At 35.8% G+C, this 22,534-nt stretch overlaps 1 protein-coding gene across 4 annotated transcripts in view; it reads right to left on the reverse strand.

Moving 5' to 3' along the window:
- DNAH7 (dynein axonemal heavy chain 7) overlaps positions 1-22,534 on the reverse strand; it is a 350,205-nt gene that overhangs the window by 199,025 nt on the left and 128,646 nt on the right. For all 4 annotated transcript variants that reach the window (XM_079132564.1, XM_079132563.1, XM_079132565.1 and 1 more), the window contains 3 exons: positions 11,458-11,651; positions 9,726-9,924; positions 7,113-7,253 (listed from right to left, as the gene is read on the reverse strand). In XM_079132564.1, the coding sequence (XP_078988690.1) occupies positions 7,113-7,253; positions 9,726-9,924; positions 11,458-11,651 (534 nt within the window). The remainder of the gene's footprint in view (positions 1-7,112; positions 7,254-9,725; positions 9,925-11,457; positions 11,652-22,534) is intronic.

The following is a 22,534-nucleotide window of genomic DNA, read 5'->3' on the forward strand; positions in this document are numbered from 1 at the left end:
GTCAATATGCCCTCATGAAGATACTTTCTCTTTACAGAAAAGAAACTCTTTACTTTCTCTTTCTCTTTACAGAAAAAACCTGCCAGTAACTAGCAGACAGAGACAGACAATGAAAGAGGGACTATTGCAATGATGAAGCCCTGAGATTCTGACTCTGACTTTCTTTTCCGTTGATCTGTGAATCCTTCTAAGGCTCTTACACAAGTTATCTGAAAGGGGCTTGTGCCACTTGAGATAAAAAGATACTGCTGTGGTTTGGATATAATTTGAGTGTGTCCCCAGAAAGTCCATGTGCTGGAAGCTTGGTCTCCAGGGCAACGGTGTTGAGGTGGTGGAACATCTATCAAGTGGGGCCTATTGGAAAGTAATTCAATCATGGACATGACCCTCAGAAGGGATTAATGCAGGCCTTGCGGAACTGGACTACTTCCCATGAGAATGGGTTATTTCAGAAGGGAATCTGGCTTCGCCTTAGTCTCTCTTGCTATTTATTGCATCATGTCATCGCTCCCTCTTGCACACACTCCTATCGTGATGCCATGTACCATGTTTGATGTAACCAGAAGGCCCTCATCAGAGGCCAAACAGAGGACTGACAAATCTTGGACTTGCAACTTCCAAAACTGTGATGGAGATAAAGTTCTTTTCTGTATGAAGTATATGGCTTCAGGTATTTTGCAATAGACTAAGAAAGATACTAACAAACGGACCACCAAGTGGTTTAGTTTTCTGAGGACCAGGCCTGCTTTGGAGTCTCTATTCTGGTAGATATATCTAATGAATAAGTTCAAATCAGAAGAGGGTTTATGATGAAAATCAAATTAGAATCAATGAACATCACTGTGTTTAAGGAAATTGTTAATATGCTCAGCAAGTCACTTTTTTCACTCTAATAATATTTAATAAACAGTGTACACTGAGGAATTTATTTCACTCTTTAAGGTCTATTGCTAAGTATAATGATTAAACTAAAAGTAAGTCTTTCCAAGAATCAGAAAAAGTTTAAAAGATGGAGCTGAGAACTGAAGGCTTTTTCTATCAGGACACTTGTCTTATTCCTTGAAATATATTATCTTTTAAAAATTATTATTTTTAAGAAAGCCCTGTATTTAAAGGTTTGGTGTTTAAACATTATTCCATTTCTATTATTTACATGATTAATTTGTTAGTAATTTTCTTAAGTAATGAAAAATGAACTGGTTCCACCAATGTTTAATTGCATAAATATTTAATTTCTTAGACCCAAAAATAAATTTAACTATATTGAGTATACACAAAAGTAAAGACAATTTTGATCCTAGGAATACAAGCTCTGCCAATTGATGTACCTTAGTTTCCTCATCATCAGTTAAATTCAGGATCTCTAAGAGACTTATGAGTTCTCACATTGTATTGTGACATAAAAAAAAATAACATTTGAACTTATTATTTGTACAAGTTCTATGCCCAGAAGAATTTTTCTATACTAGAAAAACAGATTTGAACCTAAAATTTAGCTTCATATTATAATAAACCAAGTTATTTAGGACTATATTAAATGAATCAATAAAATTTTTTGATGAATTAAGTTGAAAAAAATCATTATACTGATAACATTTGGAGTGGAGGCTACCAGGGATTGAATTTGGGGCAGTTGGCCACTGAGTCACATCCCTATCCCTATTTTGTATTTTATTTAGAGACAATGTCTCACTAAGTTGCTTAGCACCTTGCTGTTGCTGAGGCTGGCTTTCAATTTGTGATCCTCCTGCCTCAGCCTCCCAAGCCTCTGGGAATACAGGTGTGAGCCACCGCGCCTGGCTATGCTGATAATATTTTTGTTACATTCCATTCCCTATAAAACAATCTTATGGTGAGCCAATTAATCTGAATGTAACTTATATAATATTCAACTACAATAAACCTTCCCTAAAATCTCACAGTTCTATCAAACCTAGATTCTTCTATCTATACCACCATATGCTGCCTCAGAATCACATTAGTATTTTCAATATCCTGGGCTCTGTGGTAGCAGTAAATCTTCCATTTATCTTATACTCCCTACAATGCTTCATACAGACTTGTTTTACAATAAACAGTCATTGAATAAATAAATGTAAACACAGATCCTGGGGTGAACAGGTCCCCTGGGAGCATGACAGTATAATATGGTGCTATCAAGGCATTCAGCTCCTGGCAATTTAGGATGTTTGCAGAGATTGGAAGCACTCTGTCTTCCATGAGATTACGAAGAGTCTTCTACTGCTCAACTGAAGTCAACAATTTCAAATGTGAGCCACTCATTCATCAGGGGAAAAATTCTCAACACAGAATATTAAAACATATGCTAGCCTCCTGTGACAAAAATCACACTTTTTTTTTTTTTTTTTTTTTTTTTTTTAATTCTAGAGAACACTAAAGCATATACTAGCTCCTCAGGATGTTGCTACAGAACTCGAATGACCGGAACTTGATGAAATATGTCAGGGACATATATATTGTCAGCTGATGAAGGGCAGATTGAAACAGGAAAATCACAAGCAAATAAGAAAGAAAGAATTTTTGAGGATGCATGGAAGTTTGATTTCATGCTATAAAACTTATCTGTGAAAGTACATTATTAATATTATTGTAGCAGACTTTCAAGGGGAAAACACAGTTTCTGTTCTGGCATTCTTGGTGACTGGTTCCAGATCTGTACTATATTAATATTGTGTAATAAAAATGAATAGAATAATAATGTATAATTAGCTCTAGCCCAGTATCAGTGTAAACTTTTTAAAAAGACAAGAAAACCCCCGGAGGGGGCAAGGTGGTGGATTAGAGTGAGGCAGCATTTCTCCTAGAATTCAAGTAGTGGGAATACTTATGTCTTGGCTACCCAGAACTCAAGCAGCAGGAATATTATGTCTCCATGAGGCTTACAATAGCAAATCCTGAGACTGGAGGGGCAGTCTGCCCTAGCCAAACCAGACTGTTTGACCCATTAATCAGATCTAAAGAAACCTCTCGCTCTGAGTTTATCAATGGTCCATGGAGAGCTGATCCAGGAGCCATCTTGGCAGCACCGTGGAGGCTCTGGAAACTGGAAACCCAGATCCATGAGTTTGCAGCTGGTTGTGCAAGGTTCTTTCTGAGCCTAGCAAACCTGCGAAAAGTCAGAAACTGGGAATATGTCACCCAGGAGAACATGGGTTAGAAAATCTCCAGAGAATCGGGCTCTCCCAAGCTCTGAGTCTTGTGGCTTGCAGAGACTGACAGGGCTGGCTAGGGAGGTTGAAGGTTGGAAAGAGAGGGTGTGAGGGATTTTGCTTTCTGCTTACTCAGCCAGTCGGTCTGGTATCCACCAGGTTCCTGGGGTCCATCCGGTCCGGCACTTGCCAGGTCCCAGAACCAGCCTGGTCCCTGCTTCCCTCCATAGTCTGGCATCCACTGGTCCCCAGGACCCACCAGGATTGGCACCAGTCCAGCACCCACCTTGGCCCTCCAGTTCCCCATCTCCAGTCTCTCAACCCTCAGGCCCCAAATCTGCTAACCATTCTGCCAAGTAGGCCCACGACATAGCTGCTGGCCCATCGCCCTGCATGCCAGGCTGCTGCTATGCCACCAGATCTGCCCCTCCAGACAAATAGCTTTGCAGCCAGCCTGCAGGAAGCAGAGCCTGGCCCTGCCCCACCTGGTACAGACCAGATTGGCCCCACAACATGGCCAGACCCCAACTCGCCACCAGACCTACCCAGTGTAGCACGCAGCCTCACTGCTGGCCCACAGGATCCAGTGCCAGACCCTGATCCACCTGCCCCACCCACCACCGTGGCCAGCTGCTTTGCCCCTCAACTGCAGCCCAGCTTCCCCAGCATACCACTTCTCCTGTCACAATAAAACTCAAAAAAGAAAAGAAAATACTTGAGAATCAACCTAACAAAAGAGATAAAATATCTCTAAAATAAAAACTATAGAACTCTGAAGAAAGAAATTGAAGAAGACCTTAGAAAATGGAAAAACCTCTCATGTTCTTGGATAGGCAGAATTAATATGGACATACTACCAAAAGTACTATACAGATTTAATGCAATTCCAATTAAATTCCAATGATGTTTTTCATAGAAATGGAAAAAGCAGTCATGAAATTTGTTTGGAAGAGTAAGAGGCCCAGAAGAGCCAAAACAACCTTTATCGAGAAAAGTAATGCAGAGGTATCACAATACCAGACCTTAAATTATACTACAGAGCTGTAGTAACAAAAACGGCATGGTTTTGGAACAAAAATATAAGTGAAGACCAATGGTACAGAATGGCGGACATAGAGAAATACCCACATAAATACAGTTATCTCATTCTAGGCATAGGCTCCATGAACATACATGGGAGAAAAGATTGCCTCTTCAACAAATGGTGCTGAAAAACTGGAAATCCATATGTAACAAAATGAAATTAGACCCCTAACTCTCACCCTGCACAAAATTCAACTCAAAGCGGATCAAGGACCTAGGCTTAGACCAGAAACCCTGCACCTACTAGAAGAAAAAGTAAGCCTAACTCTCCATCATGTCAGTTTAGGACCTGACTTCCTCAATAAGACTCCTAAAGCACAAGAAGTAAAATCGAGACTCAATAAATGAAATGTCATCAAACTAAAATTCTTCTTCATAGCAAAGAAAACAATAAAGAGCATGACCAGAGAGCCTAGAGAATTGGAGAAAATCTCTACCACCAGCACCTCAGATAGAGCATTAATCTCCAGGATACACAAAGAACTCAAAAAACTTAATACCAAAAATAAAAAATAAAAAACCCTATCAATAAATGGGCAAAGAAACATAACAGGCACTTCAAAGAAGAAGAAAAGCAAATGGTCAAAAAAATATATGAAAAAATGTTTGACATCTCTAGCAAATAGAGAAATGCAAATTAAAACAACACTTAGATCACATCTTACTCCAGTTGGAATGGCAATTATCAAGAATATAAGCAACAGGATGTGGAGGGAAAGATTCACTCATACATTGTTGATGGGACTGCAAATCAGTGTGACCACTCTGCAAAGCAATATGAAGATTCCTCAGAAAACTTGGAATAGAACCACCATTTGCTCCACTTATTCCACTCCTTGGCTTATTCCCCAAAGGCATAAAATCAGCATACTACAGTGGTGCAGCCACATCAATGTCTAGAGCAGTTCAATTCACAATAGCCAAGCTTTGGAACCAAACTAGTTGCCCCTCAAAAGATGAATGGATAAAGAAATGTGGTACAAATACAAAATGGATAGATCTGGAATTTATCGTGCTAAGTGAAATAAGCCAATCCCAAAAAACCAAAGACGGAATGTTCTCACTGATATGTGGATGCTAACCTGTAACAGGGGAGGATACGAAGGGGAAGAATAGAAGTTTACTAGATTAGACAAAGGGGAATGAAGTGAAGGGAGGGGACATGCGAATAGGAAAGATAGTAGAATGAATCGAACATAACTTTCCTATGCACAAATATACGACCAGTGTAACTCCACATCATGTTCAACCACAAGAATGGAATCATAATTGGAATAAATTGCACTCTATGAATGTAGAATATGTCAAAATATACCCTACTGTCATGTAATCTAAAAACAAGAAATAAAAAAAGTACTATTTTCATCTATAAGCAATGTGAGAAGAATTAAAGGCAGGTAGTTTAAGCAGAGTACCCACTGAAATGGGGATAACCTACACTGCATGTACCTGATCCTGCCTGCTTGGCATAGGACTAGAGATGTAATAAACACCACATTAAAATCTGGAGAAATTTAGAAGAAGCATAAACTCTTGTCTTGGTAAGTGACAAAATTGGTGTGATGGGTTGTAGGGTCAGGGAGTAGGAAAGGAAATCCCAGAGCGCTATGCTCTTCCCACTGGCCCTTCTGTGTGGGGAGGTTGGCGAAATGGTAGCTTAAGACTGAAAAGACAAAATAAATTCTCTAACCCCACAGAGAAATGCACAAGGGAGAGGCAACCAGAGTCCCAGAAATAGCCCCAGGTCCTTACTGGGGTAACATGTTGGTAAACTACAGTAATTTAAGCATGTGTCACTCAGCTTCTTCCTCAGATCTGCCTGCCTGCAGAGATCATGTATCCCTCCCAAACTCTGACACTTACTAGTGTTCAACACTGCCTTAGCACTAAAGACATAACAAATTCCATGTCAAAAGTGTATTTAAAATCAGTGATTTTGGGGGCTGGGGTTGTAGCTCAGTGGTAGAGTGCTTGCCTAGCGTGTGGGAGGCCCTGGGTTTGATCCTCAGCATCACATAAAAATAAATAAATAAAATAAAGCATTGTGTCCATCTGTAACTTAAAAAAATTTTTTTTTTTAAATCAGTGATTTTAAACTAAAGATCTACAATTGCTAGACTAATGGGTCATCTGTAACACTGACTTACTTGAAATCTTACCTCAAGGGTAAGATGTTTGCACTAAGTGTAAATTCATTTTTTTAATTAATAGCAGCCATCCAATTAATAATTTTAAATTCAGATATCCAAATACATTAGAATATTTAAATATTTAATAAGCATCATTCAAAATATTATTTATTCAAAATCAATACATCAAAATAAAAAATTAAACATCAAAAACCAGTCAATCAACTGATCCCTTGTCTATGGAAGATAGTTCTTTTTTTTTTTTTTTTTTTTTTTTTTGTGCTAGGCATTGAACCCAGGGCCTTGTGCTTACAAGGCAAGCACTCTACTGACTGAGCTATCTCCCCAGCCCCTGGAAGACAGTTTTATTCAAGGCATAAAAGATAATTTTATTATTCTATGGATGTAAATCTTTCTGAGTTTAGGGGGAAGTTTCTTAGTCCTCTATACTTAAAGGCATACAAATGTATATAATCACAAGACGAGGATCAAATACCCTTGAATTTTGCATAATATAAATAAACAAGTGGTTTAGACATAGGTTTTAAATAATTATTTTTATAAGTTTTTCTACCTACTTGCAATATAAAATTTTTATTTAAGAAATCTGTAATTTGACTTATAGCATAAAGTAGATTTTTATGTGGACTGTCTTTGTAAAATAAGGACATTCTGGCAAAGGTAATTTTTTTTAAAATGCTAAAAAAAATTGGGGGTGATAAAAACTTACCTCTAGCCCCATTGGAATAGCTGTTTGTACTTCTTTTGTCCAAAAAATTTGGGATACACAGAGAACAGTCTGTCCAGGCCATTCTCTTACCCAGTTAATTCGTTCATTTTTTGTATAGGCCAAAATTGCATCTCCAATTACCTAATTAAAAATAAAATGCTAAGGATGAACCCCGTTCTGAAAAAGTTATAAAATGAAGAGTTAAACTCCTAAAATAGATTAACTCATACTGCTTAACTTTTTACAACATTCTTAACCAATTATGAAAGATTCACAATAAATTATGTAATTCAACTATCTAAACTCAATTTTATTCACATACTTATTAGCAAAGCAAATGTATTATATAACATTTGCTTTTGCTGATTCATTGTCATTTGTAGGAACCACATTAAATCAGGTAAGCATTTGACAAGTTTTAGCCAAAGACATTCTATCATATTGGACAAGCATGAATAACTTTATTGCGAAATATAAATTCAAAAAATTTCAAAATGAGATTCACCAAACTGAAGCTTAAGCTTAATGATTTTCTTTTGGCTTAATCAACTCTCCGCCCAGCCACATACATGTGTATACATGCACACACAGAAGAACCACCCAGTGTTCTAAAGTGCCTCCTATGTTCCAGACCTCCTTCCCTCTCAATCCTGTATATTTTGACTCCCCAGGCAATGATGACAGGAACAGATGTACAAATTCTGTTATGGAGAGTTGAGGGCTGTAAAGCTAAGAAGTCTAACTTATATACTTTGCTGCATATGTTCACTGGGCTGGTATGTCTACTTTTTGTACCACCATCAGTGGGAAAACAGTCTATCAAATGTATCAACCAAAAGTAGTAACGTTCTCTGGGAAGTATACGAATTTCAAGAAAACTGTCAAAATTAGGTGTTTTAGCAAAACATACACACATGGTTCAAATTTTGGGGATTCCTAGCCTAGCTAGGAGATTTATAGAACCAAACAAAGATAAAGGACATAATGATGGCTATTGATATAAATTTCTAAAAAACCTGAAGTCACAAAAAGGGTAGGTGAAAATGGACAGTTAACTGAAGGATGGAAGAAACAAAATAATAGAAAGACACAGAAGAGAAATGCCCAGATGGAGTAAATGTGTGTTCTAGAAGGACACTGTGGGGAGAACAAGAGGAAGAAATAAAATCTGAATTACAGAAAGGATTATATAGAGTTAGATGAGGAGAAAAATTATTATATAAAATTCCACAGTAGTCTGTTATTATCTATGAATACCATGTAGTGTGTATTTATAAATGCAATCACATCTCAAGCATGCAACTACATATAGCACAACTTAATTACACACATATCTCCTATTTATAGTATTTTATGTTGCATTCACTTGATAATTTGACCAACAAAAAATTACACATGAGTGTTTTGAGAAGCTATCTATTTCCTACACAATTTCTTGCCACCACATCTTAAGGCTCTAAGGTGGCAACCAAAATATTTTCTCTAACTAGTTTGATAAACAAATTAAAAGAATACTTGAAATAGTAACAGGCATGTCTACAAAAATCAGTTATAACTGTACATGACATCAATTCAGAAACCATATAACCCAATTTAATGGGGCTGAATTCATTTGCATTGCTAATGACCACATAAATAGTCATGCTATTTCTTAGTACTTAGCAAGGTCTATGGAAATTCATCTTTGGCCTTGTGGTCCTACACATGAGAAGTTATTTTAAGAAAACAGCTAGTTCAATCAAAGAAACCAACTGTATGGATAAGTACATTCATTGTAATACTATTTATAACAGGGAGAAAATGGGAAACTTGCAAAAGATTTTACATTTACTGAAAAATATTATAAGGGGAAATATTAAAGCTATATTTAGGATAAGAAAGAAACCTTAAGATACTTGGATGACATTAAATGCCTAGATTCCAATAAATTTCTCCAATAACATGAGAGAATATGAAAAATTAAAAATTAATTTGTTATGCTCCCTTCCTGCTCCCCTGCTTAATCATGATTTTTATTCTTAATGGAAAACTTAACTTGAATATTAAGCTCATATTATAGAAAAAAATTAAGTGTTCAATCTATCTGTGGGCATGACTTGAAATTCTCTACTAACAAAAAAAAATTAATGGAACTTAAAGTATGATTTATCATACTTCATGCCTTCATGTGGAAGGCATGAAGTTGGCATTACTTGAAATGATATATTATGATTCTCTGTGATTTTACATACACAGAGAACAATAGGATTCATATCTATCAAGAGATTGATGTGAACCTGTAGAGATGGGCTTCCAGGGGAGGATGAAAAAGAGCTCATGTGAACAAAAGTGTGTCTAATTAATGATGAAAGCATTAACATATGACTGTAAGGAATAAGAAAGACACATTATTAAAATCTAGGTTTTCTTGGGTAGTATGGATATGTTGTCCTATTTCAAGTGAGTCACTACAAAATAACTACCTTACACTATCTCTAAGCCTTCAAGCATCTATTACACTTAAAATAGTAATTCATGCCTCAGTCTCTGTTTAAATAATAGCACACATGTCAATGATAAATTTGTAACACTTGATCACTTTTTCCTAAAAGCAATAATAAGTATACTAATTACCTTGTGGATGGATTTAATCATAATTCTCTCTAACTCAACCAACCACTTCTCCACTTGACCTCTGGCTTTGGATGTTGAAATGATCTCTGTGAGTGCCACAACTTCTCCTTCACTACTCTTCATATGAGTAATGTCTAAAGTTTCTGTAAATTCTACCCTTGCAATTCCTTCAAAGCATTTCTTCAAATGAGGTTGCACCCTACCAAGGAAAAACATTAAAGAATTAATCAAATGAAAGCAATCCCTAACACTTCACTGTTCTTTGTTCATTTGTCTTCATTCAAAATTAATAAATGTATACTCAGTGTTAGGCCTATGGAGATGAAATACTGAGCAAAAATTGAAAATAAAAACAAAGTAAAACAAAAGCAAAAAAACAAGACAAAGTCTCTGCCTAAAGGGGTTATACAATCCAGGTAAGAGGTCAGTACTAATTGAATAATCACAGAAAGATCTGTGAAGTTAAAATCATAATAAGAGCTATAAAGGAGATATCCATAAGTCTTTGCTTTTACTATAATGAATTGAAAGATGCCAAAAGTAACATAACAAGCAAACCAATTTTATCTCACAGATAAGTACACTAAGCTAAAGAATCTTCAAGTGCACAAAAGTAGCCATTTCAAGTGGAATCTTCAGAGACTGCTTGAAAATTATGGACTAGGTTTAGTATTTTAAGTACTTTACAGTTTATTAAATCAACTGCTTTGACATACCCAACTGTAGTCTCTTTGGTGTACTATAAATGGTACTGACTACACACCTCATTTTTGGCACATTAGTAATCACCAGTTGCATTCATCTTTCAAATGGGCAAAAAGAAGCAGAGTATAAAAACTCAAATGGAGCCTAAATTTGTCTTTTTTTATCTGGACTATGTGACACCTTCTTTGAAGGCCCACGATATAAAATAAACAAATTTGCTTAACAAATATATGTATTCACTTCCTTCTTTGTATCAGATGCTCTTCTAAGGATTGGGAAATCAAGAGGGGGAAAAATACTCAAAACTTCCAGTAACCATGGAGTTTATATTCTACTAGAGGAAGACAAGTAGTGTGCAAATAAGTAAATTAGAGAGTACACCAGGTGACAACAACTAAGCAACAGGAAAAATAAGGAAGGGAACAGAGGTCTAGGGAAGGTGGCCAGGGAGTGTTGGAGACGTGACATTTTAAGTAGTATAGTTTTGCCTGAGTTTGAGTAAGTTTCCACAACCACCTCTAGGAGGTAAGGAAGAAGTTCATGCACATTTGAGTAAGGAGCATCCTAGGCAAAGGGAATATGTATGCTGAGTGAAGACGCTGCCCTTTTATGCTGGAATTGCAGGGAACTGGTGGATTATAGCAGAGTGAACCAGAAGACTAGCAGGAGACCAATTGGGAGGACAGCAGGGTTTAACTGTGTGGATTACTGCAAGTCATGGCAAGGGTACTAGCTTTTACTTTAATTGTGATGTAGAAGAGGGAAGTGTCCTGGAAAAATCTGTAAGAAATTATGTGATCAAAAATGAAATCCATTCTAAGGTTCAGCACATTGGGGAAAAATAGCATTCAATGATATTACTAATTTTTAATAATTATTCAGTTGTTTGCTGATAATATCTTGAATATTCTTGAAGAAAAATTATTATATCAGCATGATTATATATAATTGTTTATTTTCTTATTCTAGAAATTAAATTTAAACATATAAACTTAGCCATGTGCTATAATACATGTAAATTACTTACCTAGTGGGATCTTTAGTCTCAGATAGTATCTCAAGAAGTTCATCATTTGACAAGAAAAAGAATCTGGGGAAGAAGAGACGTTTCTTTTCCAAATATTCATTAAGTCCTTTAAGAATGAGTTCCAAAAGTTCATTAGATTTTTTCAGTCTTTCCAGCATTCTCTCAATAGTTACAACTGACAGAACATGTTTATCCTAAAAATAAGAGAAAACACTCAACTTGAAAATATTAGATACTAACTTTATTTATTCTCATATTATATTTGAGATGACACATTTTCATTCAAATGAAGATTATATAAATTTTAATGTGAATATTTTTAAAAAGCAGTCTTGCATATTCTAGGTCTAACAAGTCATATAAAAAGTCAGGTTGATTTGATCCTCAGACATAATGTTCATATTTTCTTATTCTGAGTTGGAAACTACAAGAGAGAGAGGAAGACACACAGAGAGACACAGAGAAAACAGACAATATACTATCTGAACTTACCAGAAGGGTGGAAGGTAAAAAATAGTATAAGATATGCCCTTTTGTATTTTATTCTTCAAGAAAATGTACCCTAAATAATAAGCCATTATTATAATGCAAGTTTTGAATATTATTGCTATCAGTAATAACAAAATAACCACAATCCCCTTAAAAAATATGGGTAATAAATTAGGTGTTGTGAATAGTGGGGAAGAAGTTTTCTAAAATTTTAATGAGCAACCACCCTTGGAACAACATTATAACTGTTCTTGCTCAAGGACTTAAGTTCAAGGTGGGCTCTTCCCAAGATCCCACGAGAGTAAGACTGGTCCACATTGAAGGTGCGGAACTCTGAACGTTCTATCACATGAAAGTGTCACTCTGAGCTGTCTCCTTCAAAGTGATTCAAACAGAATCAAATATTTTAAAAAGAGTTTTCTTTTATGCTTCAGGATTTAAAGTAAGAATTATAAGCAAAAACCAATCTTAAGAACTCCTGTTTTTTTTTTTTTTTAAAAGAATTTATTGATTTCTCAAAATATCCATTCACTAACCACTGGGTTTATGAAAATCTTTAGAAATACATATTAAAATACAAACTAGATATAGTTGAAATGAAACTCTTTTTTCCTTAGCACATGATTGATGGCATCCAGATCTATTTTTGGTTTTATAATTCCTAACTCAGTGTTCATGGAAAAGTTCTTTACTAAGGAAGTTTCAAACACAAGAGATTTCAGTTACCAGACCAAATAAAAATTTCATGAGACTACACTAAACATTTATTCCCATCATTAGGTATTTAAGGAAATTTATATGAAATTGAAGCAAGAATATCACTTAAAAAGAAGCACTGAATTTCAAGATTAATGAAATTTATTTTGGGTGTTCAGTCACAACTGAAAGATCAACCAAAAATGCCAACTGCAAATTCTTTCATATAAGAATTTATCCTATTAGAAGAGTCTCTAAAATACATTTTGTTAATGTACTTTGTAACTGAAAAAGTATACTTTTCTGCTTGTTTTGAATTTTAGCAATGTAACTTGGGAATAATTCAATCAAAGAACAAAACAATTACCATTATCATTCATTTTCTTAATAAGGGAATGTATGAAACATACTGATTTGATCAACTTATGTTTAAAGCATTTTACTTCGTAATGATTTTGTGTTTCAGATAAATATCAGGTACACACACACACACACACACACACACACACACACACACACACACCCCAGGACAAAGACTCAGGCCATAATTTAAAATGTACAACTCATCCAGTACATAATAGAGTAGTAGTCCTGTATACCTAAATCCAAAAATCGAAATGGCGTTCTTCGAGCGCCACCTTCTGGAAAAGTATGCTTTTCTTTGTTAGAAAAAAAAAAAAGCAGAACTGCTGATCAAAGGGGAAAACTCCTTTCAGAGATAAATAATATTTGTTTTTTCTTGTCCAAATAATTTCTTGCAATGTTGCTGCTTTGAATCTAATATTTGAAAGCTTAAGACTTAGTTTTTAATAACAAGTCACATTCCTTTTGCAAAATAATACAATTACCAAACAACAAACAAGGAAGCCAAAAAACCGTGGAAAAATTAAGCATTCAAGTAAAATTAAGCATTCAAGTAAAATTTTCTAGGTTGAATATTCCTTATCTGAAATGCTTGGAACCATAAGTTTTTCAAATTTCAGAGGTTTTTTTTTTTGTAATATTTGCATAAATTTTACCAGTTGAGCATTCTTAAACTGGAAATTCAAAATTCAAAGTAAAAGTTTCGCATTTTGGAGCATTTCAGGTTTTCCATTAGGGCTCAGTCTGTATGAAATTCCTGAGGTCAAGTCAATCAGATTAGCTCAATGATTGAAACAAAAATGCCACTTCTAAATGAACACAGGCAGTAATGTGTATACTTTTACAATAAGGACTTAAGAAAAAATACAAAGTAGTAGTTAGTCATCTCATTACTGAAAGATAAATACTTTCACCCTCTTCCAGGGAGAACAGGAATATAGAAAGGACTGCTTCAAATAAAGGAAAGGCTCTGAGGGAGGGCAGATCTTGTTTCTATTCCACATTTTGCTCCTTGGTACCTGCATGACTTCAGATCATTCGCTTGATCTCTTTTCTTAGCTGTAAAAGGGGTAGAAGAGTTCTCCCTCAAAGGTGGTATGAGAACCAAATTAGCAACATATTTGAAGTGACTAATATTGTGCACATATACCTAAAACTTCACTCCCCTCTTCTTCCATACCTGGATAAGAGGAAAGAGAGAGAGAGGGAGAGAGAGAGAGAGGGAGAGAGAGAGAGAGAGAGAGAGAGAGAGAGAGAGAGAGAGAGAGAGAGAGAGAGAGAGAGAGAGAGAGACTGACTCCTCCAGGGAAAAAGGAATTATCACCTGTCATATATTCTGGTTAAAGAAACAATTTTACAACTTTTTATGTGTCTTCTTTCACTTCATAAGCATCACCAATTTCATCAGCTCAAATAAAGATCTATGGGTTGATTTGACATTTCCAAACCAAAGGACTATGCCAACACAGACCTGAAACCTTAATTTGGGTATAGAGAAAGCTTTTGCTAATTACTGCTGCCAGGGAGCTTCCACAGAAAACGCAGTTGTATATACTTCATGGAATTAAGCTCAAGTTTGCTCAGTAAACTTCTGGAATCATAACCTTCCTCATCAGAAATCCCTGGACAACAGACAACTTGTAGAAACTTATTAAACCCTTGGCACTAAGGAAGAAAATGTGGGTCAAGTAGGACTTTAAGATCCCTTACAACTCTGATTCTTTGACTGAATCAGGAGAAGAAATTCATCCATTTAAGACTCAGAATATTTCTAGGATTAATCCAGATCTTAGGACCCACTTACCTAAAAATGAATTTTCATAGAAGGGTTTCCAGAATAAATTCAGAATTGATTCAAGAATCAACCCCATTTATTCATTTACTCATTCAACAAATACTTGCTGAGAACCTGGTTGTGTTGTCACAATTTTCAGTGCTTAGGTGATAACAAAGAAAAAACAAAGACCCCCAGCCTCCACAGGGAAGATGGACAATAAATAACAAACATAGTGATTCATAAATTATATACAAGTATACCTCATTTTATTATATTTCACTTAATTATGCTATACAGATACTGTTTATTACAATTGAAGGTTTATGGAAAGCTTGTGTAGAGCAAGCCTATTTTTCTCCCCAACATCTTGTGCTCATTTCTCGTCTCTATGTCACATTTTGGTAATTCTCACAATATTTCAAACCTTTTAATTATTATTATATCTGTTATGGTAACCTGAGATCAATGGTTTTTGATATTTACTATTATAATTGTCTTGGGGTAGCACAACCTCACCCATGTAAAATGGCAAACTTAATAAGCACAGTGTGTCAAACTGGGGCTGTGGTTCAGTGGCAGAGCGCTTGCCTAGCACAAGTGAGATACTGGGTTTGATCCTTAGCACCACATAAAAAAATAAATAAATAAAATCAAGGCATGCTATCCACCCACAGCTACAATTTTTTTTTTTTTTTTTTTTTTTTTTTAAATAAGCAGTGTGTGTGTTCTGGCTGCTCCACCAATTGACCATTCCCCCATCTCTCTCCTTCTCCTCAGGTCTCCCTATTTCCTGAGACACCAGGATTGGAATTAAGCCACTTAATAACCCTACAGTGGTCTCTAACTGTTCAAGTGAGAGTGACATGTCTTTCACTTTAAATTAAAATCTACAAGTCATTAGCTTAGAGAAGGCCCACTGAGAGTCAAGATAGGGTAAAAGTCAAGATAGGCTTCTGGTGCCAAACCATTGGCCAAGAAGTGAATGGAAACGAATAGTTCCTGAAGGAATTTTACATGAATATAAGAAAGTGAAGCAGTTCTGTAAGTGATGTGGAGAAAGTTTAAGTAGTCTGGATAGAAGATCAAACCAGCTGCAATATTCCCTTAAGCTGAAGCCAAATCCAGAGCAAGGCCCTCACTATCCTCAATTCTATGAAGACTGAAAGAGCTGAGGCAGTTGCAGAAGAACAGTCTGAAGCTAGCAGAGGTTGGTACACAAGGTTTAAGGAGAGAAGCCGTCTTCATAACATAAAAGTGCAAGGTGAAGCAGCAAGTGCTGATATAGAAGCTGCAGCAAGTTACCCAGAAGATCTGGCTAAAATAACTGATGAAGGTGGCCACGTTAAACACAAGATTCTCAATTTAGATAAAATAGTATTGTTGAAAGAAGATGCCATCTAGGACTTTCATAGCTAGAGAGGAAAAGTCAATTCCTCGCTTCAAAGCTTCAAAGGACTAACTGATTCTGTTAGAGGCTAATGAAAAGGTGACTTTGAGATAAAGCCAACATTTATCATTACAAAAATCCTTGGGTCATTGATAATTATGTTATATCTCTGTCTGTGCTCTATAAATGAAATAACACCTGGATAATAGCACATCTGTTTATAACATGAATTACTCAATAGTTTAGGCACACTGTTGAAAACTACTGCTCAGAAAAATATTACTGTTCTTTGACAATGCACCTGGTCACCCAAGAGCTCTTATGGATATATACAATAAGATTAATATTGTTTTCCTTCCTGCTAACACAACATGCATTTCTGCAGCCCCAGGATCAAGGAGTAATTTTGGTTTTCAAGTCTTATTATTTAAGAAACACATTTTGTAAATCTACACCTGCTGTAGAGAGGGATTCTACTGATGGATGTGGGCAAAATAAACTGAAAATTATTGGAAAGGATTCACCATTCCAGATGCCATTAAGAACATTTGTGACTTATGGAGAAGATAAAAATATTAACATTAACAGGAGCTTAGAAGAAATTGATGCCAATACTCATGGATGACTCTGAGGGGCTCAAGAGGTCAGTGAAGGAAATAAGCACAGATATGATGGGGAAAGTAACTTGAATTAGAAGTGGAGCCTGAATGTGTGGATGAATTGCAGCAGCAATCTAATGATAAAACTAACAGATGAGGAATTGCTTCTCATGGGTGAACAAAGAAAGTGGCATTTGGGGATAGAATTAGTTCCTGGTTAAGATGCCATTAACAGCGTTAAAACAACAACAATGGATTTAGACTATATAACTTAGCTGATAAAGCAGTAGTAAGGTTCGAGGTGTCTGCCTCCAATTTCACTATGGATAAAACACTGTCAAATAGCATTTTATGCTATTGAGACATATTTCATGAAAGGAAGGGTCAATTGATATGGCAAACTTCATTCTTATTTTGAGAAATTGCCACAGCCACCCCAAACTTCAGCAACTACCTAATCATCCAGCAGCTATCAATATAGACACGAATCCCTCCACCAGCAAAAAGATTATAACTCACTGAAGTTTCAGAAGATGATTAGCACTTTTTAGCAACAAGTGTTTTTTACTTCAGTTATATACATTTCTTTTATTAAACATAATGCTACCACTCAATGGATTATAGTAGAGTGTAAATGTAACTTTCATATGCACTAGGAAACCAAAAACTTTGTATGACTTGCTTTTACTTTTTTGCAGTCATCTGAATGGAGCCTGCAATATCCAAGTTAGAAGATGGCAGATACTTCAAAAAGGAAAGGGGGTAAGGAATGCCAAAAAAAGGCAACGATGGGTCAGTTTTAAATAGGGTGTTCAATGTGAGCCTCTTTAGAAAGGTACAACTCAAGAAAGACTTCAAAGAAACAAGGTATTGTTCTGTAGATATTTAGAGACAGGCCATCCCAGGAAGAGGGGCTGGCAGGTGCTAAGGCCCTAGGGAAGAAAGTGCTTGACATGTGTGATTAAAAAAAGCAGAAGGAAATCTGGTATAGCTTGAATAGAGTAGGAAGTGGAAAGTTAAAAGGACAGAGAGATTAAAGATGGAATGCACAGATCAAGAATTTCCCATTTAATGTAAGCCTAAATATAGACCCAACAAAGAAGCATTTCTCTCCTACATATTAAAATGACTTAATCTAATAAGATACTGGATCAATTCTGGAATTCAACCAGCAAAGCCAGAAATTAATAAATAACATTGTTGTGTTTTATTAGGTGGATTGGTGAGAACTGTCACTTCCATTTTCATTCCTTAATTCCCAGACCTGTGCACATTGCTATGGGATAAACCACTTATTTGGAGATACTAAGGAACATATCCTCTAGAAATGCACCCCAAATTCATAAATTGTTCTCTACCCTCAGGCACAGCAAATGAGACTTCAATGTGAGTCATTTAACTTTTCAGAAGGTCAATGCTCATAGTAGGACCTGTAAATCACACTTGAGTGTCTGTCAATTGCCTCATTTCCAAACAGAAGCAATGTCGTGTGGAAAGTACAACAAGGAATAAGTCACTCAGTTGGTAAGTGAATGACAGTATTGGCAGAAGCTTGCAGGTGGAAAAAGAAAAATCTATCTGGTGCAGACAAATTACTGCTTCCTTCCATATTGAAAGAGAGCCAATGTATTCAATTCCAAGTGGCTACCTGATCCCTCCAGGTGTGGTTGGTATCAGAAGCATTGTTAATTTCTGCTATTGGCAGCTTGAGCATTCAGCAGTTAGGGAAGGGGCATCTGTGATTGTAAACCTTTCCATAATTCCCATTCCAGCTGTCATAACTTCTTTGTTTTTACCTAGAGTGACCATATATCCCAGTTTGATACAAGGAGTTCTAGTTTATGCTTGCTGTTCTGAATTAATTATTAATTACTTTAGGTCTCAATTTTTTTCTAGTTTGTGTAATATGTTACATGATTGCCCTATTTCATAACTCACTGTGCACACACTGATATAAGCTATGGATATTCACAAAATAAGTCAAATAGTCAACCAGGTAACCAATTGCCCCCTTTTGCAATGGTACCTTAATAAGCATTTCCATGTAGTCTATTTTGTGATCCCTTATATACTTCTTCCCTATTACTAATTTTCAAGTCCTTGAGTTATACAATCAAGTTGGCTAATGAACATGATGACTGTAGATCCACACTTTTATCATCTCTCTTTCAAGCAAAGTTTAAAAAGCAAACAAATTTATATTCTCTTTAAATTTATAACCCACTAAAAGAATTTCATTTTTATTGTTCTTTAAGGTTATCACCGGTGGAAATACAATTTCCACTTTTGGAAGGTGTAAGTATATTTTTCATGGACATTTGTAAACCAGTCTCTAATTTATTTAAATTATATCAAGGTCATCTGTCATTTGAGATAGGCCATCAGAGAGGCCAGGTTTGGTGAGCAAAACAAATAGAGTACCACTCACACCTCCTTTACTAGTTCATTGAAATGAGGATTTAGTGCACTTACATCAACACATTTGACCACATCTAACTTAGGTTCTTTCCTCCTTAGGTAAGTATCATTACAAAACACTGCTGCCCATGTTTCTGCAGAGCTCTAGCAAAGCTTCTGGCAAAAAAGGATCAGTGGTTTGAGGTTCAGGATAACCAGTGTCAATCAAATCCACTCAATTGTCCCAAGTTATCATTCTCACCATCCCAATCTTTCCCTATAAGTAAACTACCTTTCAAATAACAGATCTTTCAAATGTGCTGTGATCTAAGTACATTTTAATTTGACAACTGATCAGTCTCTGTAATTATATTTTTGACTATGTCAAAGTTATAACTATGAGAAATAAAAGGTTCTTTGAGGGCAACAACCTAAGTTCCTTAGTCCTCTGACCACATCGGGACTAGAGAATTTAAAATCCTGAATTATGTTATTTCATTACTTCGGTGCTTTTGAAAAAAAAATTCAGCCCAATTCAAACCCCTTATGTTTCAAATTCCTACCATATTGACCATTTTTTATACTACATGCCACACACTGTCAGACCCCTATTTTGCAGTATGGGGCAAAAAGACCCATGTATCAGACATGTTGTGGCAAAATCCATCATTAGAGGTTCACTTTGAAGATGCTACCAAATCTCAAAGAGGATGACCAAATCTAGAGGACAGCTCAAGATGAAGTCCTCAGCAGTGGGAGCTGTGTTGGGGTCTTCACCCAACCCACAGTGAGCCACTCATGCACTTTACCTCCTCAAAAATAGTAAAAAACAAACAAATAAACAAACAAAATCCTAAACCAAATGGCCCACATTCTCTGACCTACCTGAAAAAACAGATACTCTGGAATTGCCTCAGTGCCAAGGGAAGACATGCATCCCAAGTCTATACCAGTCAGTATCACCTACAGCTGGTTAAAGCAGACTTGGGCCACAAGTACACCTTAGAAGTAGGCAGTCCATTGCAGTGTGGGGTTTGGTCCAATACCAGTGCTGTTCTGGTCTTGACAGGCTGTGGGCTCAGAGTGTGACACAGCTTGGCACCACTGGTGGCCAGAGTTATGACAAAGAAGTTTGGGCTGGCTCATCCATGATGATTCTGCCCAGAGTTAGGAAGATTACCAAAGTATCTGACAACCATAGGCCAGTGACTATGGACAAGATTTTTGGACCTATCCTGGTACCAGGGAAAGTTTGTGGATATGTACTACCCTTTCTAAGTACTACCCTGGATAATTCTGAACAATGCACCAATTATGGATTTGGGGCAAATATGGGCTTATATCACTGTCTAGTCCTGAAACAATAACAACATACCAGTAACAGACTCCTGGCACACATGGACCTTAGTGTCAACCCGTGCTGATAATGGAAGTCACTACAGACTCAGAAAAAAAAAAAGCTACCTGTTTAGAATTTCTAGAAAGACAGACAAAAAGTCAGTTAGGAAGACTTTGTTTCCAACCTTACTTAGAAAGATTGAGTAAATACCTAATTCTTCAATGCCCAAATGATGTCACACATCAAGCATCGAGAGTTTTTAGGAAACATGACCTCATTTAACAGTCAAAATAAGATGCCAGAAACTAACCAAATAATATTCACTGTGGGAGAACTCTCAGATGGAGAATTTTAAAGATTTGTTTTAAGGAAACTCTATAAGATTTAAGAAAATAGGGAGATGATTCAATATTCCAACAGAGAAACTTAACAGAGAAGGAAGCAATTTTAAAAAAATCAAAAGAAATGCATGAGCTAAAAGTCTAAGTAAAATTAAAAATGCAATAGAAGGCATAAAAAGCAGGATAGAACAAATGAATCAGTGAGCTTGAAGATAGCCTATTTCAAAATACACAGAGGGAAAAAAAAGAATGAAGAGAAAAGTTTATGAGAACATTGGGACAATATGAAAATAGCAAATATTTGGGTTATTGGGGTTAAAGAGATACTCAAGAATGCCAAGTAGGTAGAAAGTTTATGTAGAAAAATATTAATAGAAAAATTCCCAAACCTAGAGAGTACAAATATCTAAGTACAAGGTCAAAGGTCACCAGTCAGACTGAACCAAGTATACCCCAAGACACATTAAAATCAAGCTCTCAAAGATGAAAATTAATGTTTCCAAGGCAGCAACAGAAAAGAAATAATACATAAATGTGTCCCAATTCACCTGAAAACAGATTTCTCAGCAGAAACTTCACAGTATTAAAGAAAAAAAAATTGCCAACAAGAATATTACACCCAGCAAAGCCATCCTTTAGAAATCGATAAGATAAAGACACTTCCAGACAAAAACTGAGAAAATTTATCTTCACCAGACCTGTTCCACAAGAAATGTTAAAGAGAGGTCTTCAAACTGAAAGACACATTAAGGTGTAAGTGGAAAACATAAGATGATATAAAACTCAGCAGTAAGAATAACTAAAGAGACAAATTCAGTTCAAATTCAGTTGCATAATTGTTTGTGGGAATGTAAATTATGGAAAATACTATGAAGGTTCATCATAAGATTAAAAATAGAATGACCATAGGTCCAGCAATCCCACTACTGGGTATATATGCAAAGAAAATGAAATCAGAGTGTTAAAGAGACATCAGTGCTCTTAATGTTCATTGCAGCCCTATAAAATAGCCAGGAAATAGAAAAAAACCTAAGTGTCCATCAACTGATGAATGTATAAAGAAAGTGTAGCATATATACACTGGGGAATACCATTCAGCCTTAAAAAGAATGAAATCCTGTCATTTGTAACAACATATATGGAAATGGAGATCATTATGTTAAAAGAAATAAGTAGGCACATGATCTCACTTACATGTTCAATCTAAAAAAATTGATTTCATAGAAGTTGAGAATAGAAGGATGGTTCCCAGAGGCTGAGGAGAGTAGTGGGGAAGGGAAGCATGGGGAAAGGTTGATCAATATGTATTTAGTTACAGTTAGGAGCAATAAGTTCTGAAGTACTATTATACATTAGGGTGATTACAGATAATAAAAATGTACTGTGTATTTAAAAATCTAGAAGAAAAGATTTTTTAAAGTTTATAATCATAAAGGAATAACAGACATTTGAGGAGATAGTTTAACTTGATTTAAATATTATACAATATACATGCATAGAAATAGTACATGGTACCAGATGGAAATGTATAGAGGTACTGGTTTTATGCCTTTATGTACCAGTTAAAATAAATTTAATTAACTTTAAAAAGAAAAAAAAAAAAGAAAGACTACTACATATAGCACAAAAAAAGCCATACCAGCTGTGACTGTAATTAATTGTACAAAAGTTTGGTTTATACAGATTTGG

This window comes from Sciurus vulgaris, assembly GCF_902686455.1.
Source record: "Sciurus vulgaris genome assembly, chromosome: 3".
Taxonomy (NCBI): Eukaryota; Metazoa; Chordata; class Mammalia; order Rodentia; family Sciuridae; genus Sciurus; species Sciurus vulgaris.